A 13,608-nucleotide genomic window follows, 5' to 3' on the forward strand; every position below is an offset into this window, starting at 1 on the left:
TAAATTATTTAACAATAAAATAGATGCATATAATTTACATGTACTGATTTTGAGCTCTACAAATTGAATTTACCCATTCTCATTTTCCCAATGTTATTTACATATATGTGGGTAAACCCAATTAATATGTTAAAAATGACTATTTCATGTTCATGGCAATAAGTATTTCTATTAAAATGTGTGTTTTCATTTTAAAAACTATAGTAAGTAAAAAAATGAAATGAGGTTTGAAACATGTCCTAGGAAACCATGACCCTCACATGCTCCAGCCAATCACAACCCACCACGTGTTAAAAAGCTAAATATAAGAAAAACGCGGTTACTCGTTTTCTAGCAACGTGCACAGAACACGCTTTAGCGTGTGTGTCTAATAAGCGTATCAAGATATATATTTTTCACGTTTTCCCAGCTATACTACTGAGCCTGCTGCCTCTCTTAATCTCTGTTTATCCTCATTGCCGCGAGGAAGAAGAAAGTGGGAAGTCTCCGCTGGGGAAAATGGAGCCGTTTTACTATCTGGTGTTTGGGGCTCTGGCTGCGGTGGTGGCTGCTTTGGAGCTGAGTAAAACCAACAAAGATCGGATTAATACTTCTTCGATCTTTGAATCGTTCAAGAATAATTACTTGCTTGTTTATTCTCTCATGATGGGTAAGTTAGATTTTGTTGTGTTGTATGGGATCCGCGGGGTGATTGATTCGGCATTCTGTGTCGAGTGATTTGATTTGATTTAGTCAATGCTGTTACTTTGTGTTTGTGTGTGTGTTTTAATTTGATTCCCTTCTTTCGCCATTCGATTTCGCTTGACAGTTCGATTGTGCTTCACTGTTCTTCTGTAAATGCTTTAGATCCACTCGATGTGGGGGTTTGAGTGAGGTGATTTTGGGAAAGTGAGCTGTTGAGTTGTGTTTACTGCTTGTGAATTGGAGGTTGCGGGGTGTGATCTAATGTACCGAGTGCTTGAACTTTTGGTATTCGAGCTATCTGCTTGAATATGACGTTTGTGGCTGGTACTGAACATGTTGGATTCTTGGTGGATCTAGATGTTGTTTTTTGGGTTTTTGATTTTGGCCAACGAAATGTATGGTACTCAAGATTGTTGTATTTAATTGCTTGAATGGTTGGTTGTGATGCTATGATTTATTTGTTGGATCCGGTTTTCTACACGCCCAAACGCAGCGGAAGATTTAAAATTTTTATTTTATTTTGAAAAACAAAATAATATTGCTTTGGACGTTCGTATGATTTAACAAAATATTCATAGGGTGTTAGAAATTTATACCTTTGTGAATAGATCACTTGGCTCCAACTGATCCGATATAAACAGATCTAGCTCTTGGTGATTCCCTACGAACTTTCTTCAATAATCTCCTTGTTTGATCCTCCTATCAAGTCCACGACTAGATTGCTTGATCCTCTTCTAATTTGCACTAGAAAAGTAGAAGAGATTTTACGTAGGAGAGAAATAATTGAGAGACGGCTCAAACCCTAAAAAAAAAATCAAGGTGGCCGAATTATTCCTTTTATTTGGAAGTGGGTGTCTCGAAAATTTCTATGGTGGTGGGCTAGGGTTTTGTCTTTATATGTATTATTTATAATTAATTAAACCCTAATTACATAATAACATTAATGGGCTTGATTTAATTAATTGAGCTAGTCCAACTAGTTTAATTAATTTAATCAAAGCCCATTAAAACTTTAATTATTTATTATGTTGGACTTGTACTCCTACAAGCCCATTAAACATAATACCCACCATATTTAATTTATTAATTAATCAACTCAACTTTTGAGCTTAATAAATTAAATACAGTATAAATTCAACATTTGAATTTATTATTTAAATTATAAATTCAACTCTTTGAATTTTTATCACCTCCAAAATTTAATATTTAATAAACCCAACATTTGAGTTTAATAAATTAAATTCTCAAATTTTATAAATTCAACTCCTTGAATTTATTCTCTCAAAATTTAATTATCATAAATTCAACTCCTTGAATTTACTATATAATATAAATTCAACTTTTGAATTTATTCTCTCAACGGGAACAAACAACCCAGTACTTGTGTGACCCTCAATGGTTCAGAGATACAGCTAGCCGTGAGTTCACAACTCTTTGTGATTCAGGACATAATCCTTTATTCGGGCTTACCCTAGTTAGCCCCATTCTTTTCATCAACACCTTGATCAAGAATGTCAGAACTCATTTCTGATTGCACCCATCGGATCATGGTAAGAGCGTCTAGTAGCATCGCCCCATGATCCCCTAGGTATCACTGATAGTGCCTGCAAGAACCAGTCGATTATGATTAACGTACAGTACGGTCCCTTCATCTCATATATCCCGATCGAATCTGCAACCATTGGTTCATCGAGGGTTGCATATTGATTCGATAACTATGTGATAACTATAATAGTGGCATCGCGTGTACTATTTGGAGAACTCCTTCTCCTAACGTACATCTCGTACTCTGGCCAGAGATTCCATGCACTATTATTTCATTAGATCACATAGGATATCCACACTCGTAAGTGAGCGGTGAATCCCCGACTACAATGCACTGGCTCCTATATGTGTCGCAACGGTACCCAACCTCGCCACCTGATGACTCTCCTGGAGCCGGTAAACGAGTCAAAGCACAGCCCTAGCATATAGAGCCTCAGTGTTGTCTCGGGTCGTAAGGACTAATGGTGTACAATCATAACCACGAACTTATCCTCTCGATAAATGATAACCACTTGGAAAGTCCGAGGGAGGGTTGTTCGGTATAATCATCATATGACTACCCATCTGTATGTTTGGACATCTCAATGCCCTTACCAAGAAACGCAGTACACAACATCACAGATGCTAGTCTCGAGCTCAAGCGACCTTTATCCATGTTTTAGGCGGCTGAATCGACTAGGAACGAATTTAGAATATGCAGTGTTTACAAATGAGTTTCAACATCGAATTACGATTCATTTGTATTAAAGCACAATCAAGGACTTTATCTATGCTGCTTGCATGAGTATACAGATAAAGTATAACGAAACCATTTAAAAATTAAATTATATTAAAATAAAGACTGTTTATTACACTTGAGTCAATAAATTCCCTAGCCAACCGTTGGCTTGCAGGGCATTTACTCTAACAATCTCCCACTTGCCCTAGAGCCAACTACCCTTAATTCCATTGCTTCGCGATGCTTTTCAAACAATGGTCCTGGCAAGGGCTTTGTAAGTGGATCAGCAATATTATCTGCAGAGGGGACTCTGTCAACTGATATGTCTCCTCTTCCCACTATCTCCCGTATGATGTGGAACTTACTCAGTAGATGTTTGGATCGCTGATGAGACCTTGGTTCCTTTGCTTGCGCAATGGCACCAGTGTTGTCCCAGTACAACGGGACTGGATCAACTCCATTAGGAATAACGCCCAACACTTGGACAAAATTCCTCATCCAAACTACCTCTTTGGCTGCATCAGATGCAACAATGTATTCAGCTTCAGTGGTGGAATCCGCAACAGTGTCTTGCTTGGAACCTTTCCAAGAGACCACCACACCATATAGCATGAATACAAAACCAGAGGTCGATTTCGAATCATCTATGTCACATTGGAAGCTAGAATCTGTGTAGCCTTCCAATTTCAATTCTCCACCCATAGACCATGAACAAATTCTTAGTCCTTCTCAAGCACTTAAGAATATCTTTCATCGGCCTTCCAATGCATTGGACCAGGGTTCGCCTGATATCTGCTTGTAACACTCAAATCGTAAGCAACATCAGGACGTGTCGATATCATACCATATATGATACTACCAATAGCTGACGCATATGGAATACGTGTCATCATCTCTATCTCTTCATCAGTTTTGGGACACATAACTATAGATAGAGTAATACCATGACACATTGGTAAGTATCTTCTCTTGGACTCTTCCATAGAGAATCGTTTTATAATGGTATTGATATAGGTGGCTTGGGTGAGTCCGAGCATCCTCTTTGATCTATCTCTATAGATTTGTATTTCCAATACGTAGGATGTTTCACCCATGTCTTTCATGGAGAATTTACTTGCTAACCATACTTTAGTTGATTGCAGTAATCCTACATCATTCCCAATGAGCATGATATCATCAACGTAAAGTACTAGGAATGTCACTGCACTCCCACTAATTTTCTTGTACACACATGGTTCCTCAGGATTCTTAGCAAAACCAAACTCTTTGATAGTGCTATCAAATCTGAGGTTCCAACTTCTTGACTCCTGCTTGAGACCATATATTGATCTCTGAAGTTTGCATACATTATGCTCACTTCCTACTGATGTGTATCCCTCAGGTTGAGACATATAAATTTCTTCTTTGATGTCTCCATTGAGGAATGCAGTCTTTACATTCATTTGCCATATCTCATAGTCATACCATGATGCTATGGCTAGTAGTATTCTAATGGACTTAAACATAACAACTGGTGAAAAAGTTTCCTCATAGTCAACTACTTGCCTTTGAGTAAAACCTTTTGCAACCAGTCTTACTTTGAAGGTCACTACCTTCCCATTCGTCCCAAGCTTTCTTTTGTAGATCCATTTGCACCCTATGTGAACAATTCCCTCAGGTTGATCCACCAATGTCCATACTTGGTTTGAATACATAGAGTCCGTTTCTGACTGCATGACTTCAAGCCATTTGGTTGAATCAGTATCAGATATTGCTTCTTTGAAATTCATTGGATCACATCCAACACAATGCTCATCAGGGCCTTGTTTATGAAGAAGCGTATATCTTGCAGGTGGTCTAACAACCCTATCAGACCTTCTAGGAGCTTGTACTTCAACTACTGGTTCTAGGGGATTAGGTTCAACTTCTAAAGTTGAGGGAGGATCTTGAATTTCTTCAAGTTCTATCATATTGCCTTTTCTATCTAATAGAAACTCACTTTTCAAAAAGGTGGAATTTCTTGAAACAAACACTTTTGCATCACTAGGATGATAGAAATAATATCCAACAGAATTCTTTGGATATCCTCCTAAGTAGCACAAAGTGGATCTACTATCCAATTTGTCTCCCACTGTCTGCTTCACATAAGCAGGACATCCCCATATTCTCATGTAAGAATACTTGGGAGGTTTCCCCATCCATATCTCATATGGTGTTTTATCCACTGCTTTAGTTTGAACATTATTCAACAACATTGCCGCAGTTTCAAGCGCAAAGCCCCAAAACGATGTAGGCAATTCAGTGAATCCCATCATGGATCGAACCATGTCCAACAAGGTTCGATTTCAACGTTCAGAAACACCATTCAATTGTGGTGTTGCTGGTGGAGTCCACTGTGAGAGAATCTCATTCTCTTTTAGATAACCCAAAAATTCAGCACTCAAGTATTCACCATTTCGATCAGATCGAAGTGTTTTAATACTCATTTCTAGCTGTTTTTCTACTTCAGATCTGAATTCTTTGAACCTTTCAAATGCTTCAGATTTGTGTTTTATCAAATAAAATACCCATACCTCGAATGGTCATCAGTAAAGGTAATGAAGTAGGATTGCCCATATTTTGTGCTAACACTTAGCGGGCCACAAATGTCTGTGTGGATCAAATCCAATAGACTCTGCGCACGTTCCACGTTTCCATCGAATGGAGTCTTGGTCACTTTTCCTTTTAGACAGAGCTCACAAGTAAGTAGAGAATTTATGTCTGACAAGTCAAACACGTCTTCTCCCACTAGTTTGTGCATCCTTCTTTGGGAAATGTGACATAGTCTAGCGTGCCATATTTGTGTGGGATTTGGATCATCTAACTTTCTTTTGTTTGTTGTTGAATTCATGTTTACTTGGACATTCACTTATCATTTCCAAAACATTTCTGGCACATATAATTTCTTATGTCTGGACTTCATGCAGTGAAATAAATATGTTCTAACTTATCGGGCTTTGTAGGCCTTTTAAGTGTCTTTCAGAGTTTGCCTCTTATTGGTATTGTTTTCCTTGGGAGGGGCAGAACATTTCTTTCCCTTACCTTGTGGGCCATTTTCAGTCTGACGAGAGGGCCATAAGAAAAACAACAATTCCATGTTTTATGATGATCTCATAAGTTATAAGCATATTGACTAGCTCTTCAAGGCTATCAAATATCTTATTATTAAACTTGAAGTTCACCATAACCCCGTCAAATGAGGAAGAGAAAGATAACAAATTCATGTTACCTAGTAACTCGTTAGGAATCACATATTCCAGGCCCACCACATCCTCAATAAGCTCAGTCATACGTACACTATGCTCATGGGCCAAAGCCCCATCTTGCATACGTGTAGTCATGAGCTCCTTGAAATTGATGTGCATCACTGTACGAGTTTCATGTACCATGCAACTCTTGCATGTTTATTCGAATGTCAGCAACATTCAACATATCCTCAAACTGTCCCTACAGTTAATTTGACATAGAAGCGAGCACATCACACTTTAGCTTTGCACACTATGGTCCTACCATCTTGCATGCTTTGTCAGTTCAACAAGACTGACATTAGTGTGTATGTCATTTTCTCCGAATTCAGAACAATTTCCCAACCAGTCTTGAAAATTAGATTCGGTTAGCTAGTTAATAACAGGAATGTATTACGTGACGAAATCGAAAATATACTGATATGGAAACAGAATAATGGTTGCTGATTATTTTAAAATAATTTTAAGATATAAAATATGGATTTTTATTTTATAAATCTCCGTCCCACTATTTTGACATTTCCACCACCCTCTGATGAAAAAAGGGAAATCGTATTTCCTTAGTGGGCACGTAGAGTCCAATTAGCCAATTATAATCCCGAATAATATCAGCCAATTATAATTTCTAAAAGGTAGAATCCAATTGCATCCCTATGCAACCTCCGCGTGTTTTGCCTCACGTTTAATAAGGACCCAATAATATGACGCCGTTTATTTTCGCGTGTCAAACCGACCCATCAATATTGAATTGTAGTAGACGGTCGCCATGAGTTCCCCCAATAATATGAGCCGAAGTCATGGGAGTTCCACTCAATTCACATCATATGTCCGGTGGAAGTCACAGCTTTCCGGCGTACATGCCTCCCCAATAATATGAGCCAGACAATGTCCGCGGGTAGCGATCAACATGCAACCACGGTTGATGGAAGGCAAGAAAAAAATTAAACTCTTTTAATTTTTACTTTTCCGGTTTGATATAAATTTTGAATCATATTCAAAATGAGGGATTTTAATTTAAAAATTGTCTCATCATTTTAATTTGAAAATCGCGTGCCACGAGTTTGTATGTTTGTCGGATTCATGCAACTATATTATCTAATAATATACATACATACATACTACTATATATCACATATATCATATTATGACATTCAACAATAAATAAGGATGATCGATCGTCAACACTATTAGATCCATGTGAGCCATACATGGATCCAGGTCCAAACCTAGGTGAATGCAGGGATGCAAATGCAACTATTACAAAAGCTTCCAATATTTTACATGTCTTCATCTCGTTCATCGGGCCCACCATCTTCCAGTCTTGATCTCCCACTATTTCTAATAATTACATTTAAATAGCCATGGCACATAAGGTATACATCTCATAGGGGGTGGGAACGGGCCATAAACCAGGTCCCACTTTAATAATATCAAATATTAATAAAATGAATAAAAACAGTAAAATATCCTAACATACACCTAACACATTGGTCAAGGCTCTCGATCATCCTTATTGCATTTAATATCAAATATTAACATCAATTAATTAAACAATTTAATTAATTGATAAATCATATATCTAATAATTTATCACAAACCACCACAATTATTAAAAGATTTAATAAATAAAATAAACTCCTTTATTTAATTTCCAATTAAATCAATAATAATTGATTTCTTGTAAAAACTCAGTTTTACCATAAATAATTAAAATCATATTCTAATTATTTATTTTACAAGAAAATTATTAATTTTCCAAAATAAAAAATTGAATCAATTTCAAAAATATCAATTTTCCCCATAATTTTGAAAATTCAAAAAATCGCACCTTAGGCCCAAACAATTCTAGCCCATCAATTTTCACGATTCTCGAGACGATCTCGGGTAGCATCCCGCGCTGCCCGCCCGCTGCCCGAACGTTTCGGGCAGTGGCGGCGCTCCTGTGCGCGCTGGAAGCGCACAGGTGAGCGCAGCTCGGCGTGCGGACGTTCCGCACACCGTGCGCGCGCTGCCCTGCGCACAGGATCCGCCCGGAACTGTTCCGGGCAGATCCGATTTTTTTTTTTTTTTTTGAAAATCTGGAAAAAATAAAATTTTATGGTGCTACCATTTTCTGAAAATTTTCTTGTGTGGTTAGAAATAAATTATTCAATATAATTTAAATCATACGATTCAGAAAACCTGGCTCTGATACCACTGTTGGATCCGGTTTTCTACACGCCCAAACGCAGCGGAAGATTTAAAATTTTTATTTTATTTTGAAAAACAAAATAATATTGCTTTGGACGTTCGTATGATTTAACAAAACATTCATAGGGTGTTAGAAATTTATACCTTTGTGAATAGATCACTTGGCTCCAACTGATCCGATATAAACAGATCTAGCTCTTGGTGATTCCCTACGAACTTTCTTCAATAATCTCCTTGTTTGATCCTCCTATCAAGTCCACGACTAGATTGCTTGATCCTCTTCTAATTTGCACTAGAAAAGTAGAAGAGATTTTACGTAGGAGAGAAATAATTGAGAGACGGCTCAAACCCTAAAAAAAAATCAAGGTGGCCGAATTATTCCTTTTATTTGGAAGTGGGTGTCTCGAAAATTTCTATGGTGGTGGGCTAGGGGTTTTGTCTTTATATGTATTATTTATAATTAATTAAACCCTAATTACATAATTAACATTAATGGGCTTGATTTAATTAACTGAGCTAGTCCAACTAGTTTAATTAATTTAATTAAAGCCCATTAAAACTTTAATTATTTATTATGTTGGACTTGTACTCCTACAAGCCCATTAAACATAATACTCACCATATTTAATTTATTAATTAATCAACTCAACTTTTGAGCTTAATAAATTAAATACAGTATAAATTCAACATTTGAATTTATTATTTAAATTATAAATTCAACTTTTTGAATTTTTATCACCTCCAAAATTTAATATTTAATAAACCCAACATTTGAGTTTAATAAATTAAATTCTCAAATTTTATAAATTCAACTCCTTGAATTTATTCTCTCAAAATTTAATTATCATAAATTCAACTCCTTGAATTTACTATATAATATAAATTCAACTTTTGAATTTATTCTCTCAACGGGAACAAACAACCCAGTACTTGTGTGACCCTCAATGGTTCAGGGATACAGCTAGCCGTGGGTTCACAACTCTTTGTGATTCAGGACATAATCCTTTATTCGGACTTACCCTAGTTAGCCCCATTCTTTTCATCAACACCTTGATCAAGAATGTCAGAACTCATTTCTGATTGCACCCATCGGATCATGGTAAGAGCGTCTAGTAGCATCGCCCCATGATCCCCTAGGTATCACTGATAGTGCCTGCAAGAACCAGTCGATTATGATTAACGTACAGTACGGTCCCTTCATCTCATATATCCCGATCGAATCTGCAACCATTGGTTCATCGAGGGTTGCATATTGATTCGATAACTATGTGATAACTATAATAGTGGCATCGCGTGTACTATTTGGAGAACTCCTTCTCCAACGTACATCTCGTACTCTGGCCAGAGATTCCATGCACTAATATTTCATTAGATCACATAGGATATCCACACCCGTAAGTGAGCGGTGAATCCCCGACTACAATGCACTGACTCCTATATGTGTCGCAACTGTACCCAACCTCGCCACCTGATGACTCTCCTGGAGCCGGTAAACGAGTCAAAGCACAGCCCTAGCATATAGAGCCTCAGTGTTGTCCCGGGTCGTAAGGACTAATGGTGTACAATCATAACCACGAACTTATCCTCTCGATAAATGATAACCACTTGGAAAGTCCGAGGGAGGGTTGTTCGGTATAATCATCATATGACTACCCATCTGTATGTTTGGACATCTCAATGTCCTTACCAAGAAACGCAGTACACAACATCACAGATGCTAGTTTCGAGCTCAAGCGACCTTTATCCATGTTTTAGGCGGCTGAATCGACTAGGAACGAATTTAGAATATACAGTGTTTACAAATGAGTTTCAACATCGAATTACGATTCATTTGTATTAAAGCACAATCAAGGACTTTATCTATGCTGCTTGCATGGGTATACAGATAAAGTATAACGAAACCATTTAAAAATTAAATTATATTAAAATAAAGACGGTTTATTACACTTGAGTCAATAAATTCCCTAGCCAACCGTTGGCTTGCAGGGCATTTACTCTAACATTATTGTAGTCAAATGGAGTGGAATATTTTATCCACAAAATGCGTTGAACTACTAACTACTGATTATTTTAGTAATTGTATAACGAGGAATGTATTTTGGTGCTCAGATTTCCTTAATCCTTTGTGTTTTTCGAAACTGTAGTTATGATTATGCAATCTACACGATTCGCTCTCGATGGGGAGCTCAGGCAATTCTTTAATTGGTTCTTTCAATTTTTTGTAGATCATGATTCTTTCCTTTTCAATTTTTTTGGTCCTTCGAGATATTTGCAAACAATGATTCTACTTGTCCTGACGGTTGATTCCACGTAAACAGCTGGTGACTGGCTGCAGGGTCCATATGTTTACTACCTTTACACTACTTATGGTTTTGGAAAAGGTGAAATTGGACAGCTCTTCATCGCTGGATTTGGGTCTTCCATGTTGTTTGGTACAATTGTTGGTTCTCTGGCAGATAAACAGTATGGCATCCTCTTGAAATAAAGTATATTTGCAATAATTCTTGCAAAATATCTTATTTGAGTGTTATGATGAAATTGCAGGGGGCGCAAGAGAGCGTGTATTACTTACTGCATCACTTATACACTGAGCTGCATGACCAAGCATTCTCCTCATTACAAAGTTCTGATGATTGGACGTGTTTTGGGTGGTATTGCCACATCACTCTTGTTTTCTGCATTTGAGTCATGGCTTGTGGCTGAGCACTTCAAGGTGAGATGCCCATATATGTGTATATATGAATACAAGGAAATTGTCTCTACCTTTTCTATCATCTTGTGTCTTTTGCTCATCTGGAAAATTGCGTTTACTAATTTTCTTGTTAATGAATCTGTATTTAATATACTTATCAACTCATTTATTGTTGCATCGAAAAACGATTGCCTTCTGTATAGTTATTGATTGAAATAATTTATTCAATATATATCTGCAGAGGGGTTTTGATCCGCAATGGCTCTCATTAACTTTCTCCAAGGCAATATTTCTCGGCAATGGTCTTGTTGCCATTTTATCTGGGTTGTTTGGAAATCTGCTGGTTGATACCTTGAATCTTGGACCAGTATCACCCTTTGATGCTGCTGCCATATTTCTAGCCATAGGAATGGCTGTAATACTAGCGTCGTGGACAGAGAATTATGGCGACACTTCGGAGAGCAAGGACTTGCTGACTCAATTCAAGGGCGCAGCTGTAGCAATTGCCTCTGGTATGCTTAAATCTTTTACATGAAAAATCTTCCTCTAATGAGTCAGTAGCTCTGTAAAGAGAAGTAAAGGTTACTGTTCTTCGGTCCCATTTTTCCATATAATCACCAAAGAATTTAAAGAAGACAATGCAGTAACCTGATGTAGATACTTTTCAGCTGCTCCTTTTGAACTTCGGTTGTTTACTTCATTTGTTTTGCTACCACCAAACAGCAAAACCTGCTAATATATTTCTCTCTCTTCTTTAATTTAAATCCTTTTTTGGAACTTGATATTTGTCAGATGAGAAGATTGCATTGCTTGGTGCAATACAGTCTTTGTTTGAAGGTTCGATGTACACATTTGTGTTCCTCTGGACACCTGCTCTTAGTCCAAATGACGAAGATATTCCGCATGGATTTATTTTTGCAACTTTTATGTTGGCTTCAATGTTGGGAAGCACAATTGCAGCTCGTCTATTGGCCCGCAATACAGTTAAAGTGGAGAGCTACATGCAGATTGTTTTTGTTATATCTTCTGCCTCGCTTTTGCTCCCCATACTGACCAATGTATGTCCGGGATTCTGATGTTATTTCACTTGATTCTATATTGTTGAACAATATGTAACTCGTTGCTTCTCTATGGCAGTTCTTCATAACTCCTTCAAATGCGGAAGGGGTTGGCATGTCATTCTCAGGCTGTCTTCAGCTTCTTGGTTTCTGTACTTTTGAAGCTTGTGTAGGTATCTTCTGGCCGTCCATCATGAAGATGAGATCCCAATACATACCTGAGGAGGCCCGGAGCACCATCATGAACTTCTTCCGCATCCCACTGAACATCTTTGTCTGCATCGTGTTGTACAATGTACGTCTGTTACAATTTCACCATTCCCCCACACTATTTGGTTAATTATTAGTTTTGTCCTTCCCACCTGCTCCAATCTTGATCCAAATCACTCTTCCTTCGAAGGCGGATTGCCACTTGCTGATCCAGTTGGGTATTTTCTTAACATGATAATAGAAAATGATTTATAGCTGATTTATGCCCAGAAATTAAGTCAAATTAGAAATTCCCATTTCAACATCACGAGTTTGGTGTTCCAGCCGACTATTGGATGCTAACAATCTCTTCAATATTTGTAGGTTAATGCATTTCCAATTACAATAATGTTTGGTATGTGCTCCATCTTTCTCTTTGTGGCCTCGATCCTACAAAAACGGCTATCGGCAATTGGAGACAAGCCAAGTTAGTAACACGTCGACTAAAATTGACACAACTCTTTTGAAGTCTAATGCAGTAGATTTTCATAATAAGCGATAAAATCTTTATGCTCCCTTGTTCTAATGAGCGTTTTTCCTCATTTCCAGAGACAGAAGAATGGACCACGTTGAAAGAAAGAAACAACGAGGCTGAGCCATTAGATTCTGCTTGATGATTTTATATTAGCAATTTTATCCAATACGTATTATTTTTTGATGATTTATATTTACTTCAAGTGTATAATATGGATGTTAGCCATTTGTTCACTACAATGTTCTCTCCATATATCCACTCTCAGATATTTGTTTATTTTTTTGAGCATAAAAATACGATTTTTATTGAAACTATCGATGGGGTGACCTCCGTACTTGGTAAAAAGTAAATTGGAATGAGAATGGTAAATTAATTAATATTTATTAGGGATCAAATTCAAGATACTTTTCTTGCGATAGTCTGTTTTCATGTTCCAACAGTCATATTAATAATCACGATAATGTATATCTAATCAAAGCATTTAATTCATTATTTTGCATTTACTTCATTCTTTCGGCTTTTAGAAACAAAACACGCATCAGGTGTCAACCAATAGTCCGTTAATGGCTGTTGGTGATGTGAATATTGTGTAACATTTTAGATTATTGACTGATAATATTTTAATTTTTGTTCCGTCATTCTTTTTAGTAGTAATATTAATTTTTGTAACATTGTTTTGGTGTTCTAGATTTTGCCACCTTCTGCTGAACACAACACATCGGCGAAACAAACCA

The 13,608-nt window shown here is 37.2% G+C and overlaps 1 protein-coding gene across 1 annotated transcript; it reads left to right on the top strand.

The window, feature by feature from the left end:
• Nucleotides 1-393: 393 nt before the first annotated feature.
• Nucleotides 394-13,156, top strand: LOC140807148 (uncharacterized). Its single transcript, XM_073163866.1, has 8 exons — nucleotides 394-649; nucleotides 10,719-10,863; nucleotides 10,945-11,113; nucleotides 11,334-11,604; nucleotides 11,885-12,150; nucleotides 12,230-12,445; nucleotides 12,724-12,826; nucleotides 12,949-13,156. Exons 1-8 carry the CDS (start codon nucleotides 499-501, stop codon nucleotides 13,011-13,013), a joined length of 1,386 nt encoding a protein of 461 aa, XP_073019967.1. The 5' UTR covers nucleotides 394-498; the 3' UTR covers nucleotides 13,014-13,156.
• The last annotated feature ends 452 nt before the right edge of the window (nucleotides 13,157-13,608 follow it).

This window comes from Primulina eburnea, chromosome 12, assembly GCF_022965805.1.
Source record: "Primulina eburnea isolate SZY01 chromosome 12, ASM2296580v1, whole genome shotgun sequence".
NCBI classification, from domain to species: domain Eukaryota; kingdom Viridiplantae; phylum Streptophyta; class Magnoliopsida; order Lamiales; family Gesneriaceae; genus Primulina; species Primulina eburnea.

Excerpts from the sequence above, each read along its gene's own strand:
- LOC140807148 (XM_073163866.1), top strand. The coding sequence starts at position 499 with ATGGAGCCGTTTTACTATCTGGTGTTTGGGGCTCTGGCTGCGGTGGTG. Across the intron at positions 650-10,718 it reads TGTTTATTCTCTCATGATGG|CTGGTGACTGGCTGCAGGGT; the intron begins GTAAGTTAGATT and ends CCACGTAAACAG. Across the intron at positions 12,827-12,948 it reads GGCAATTGGAGACAAGCCAA|AGACAGAAGAATGGACCACG; the intron begins GTTAGTAACACG and ends CCTCATTTCCAG.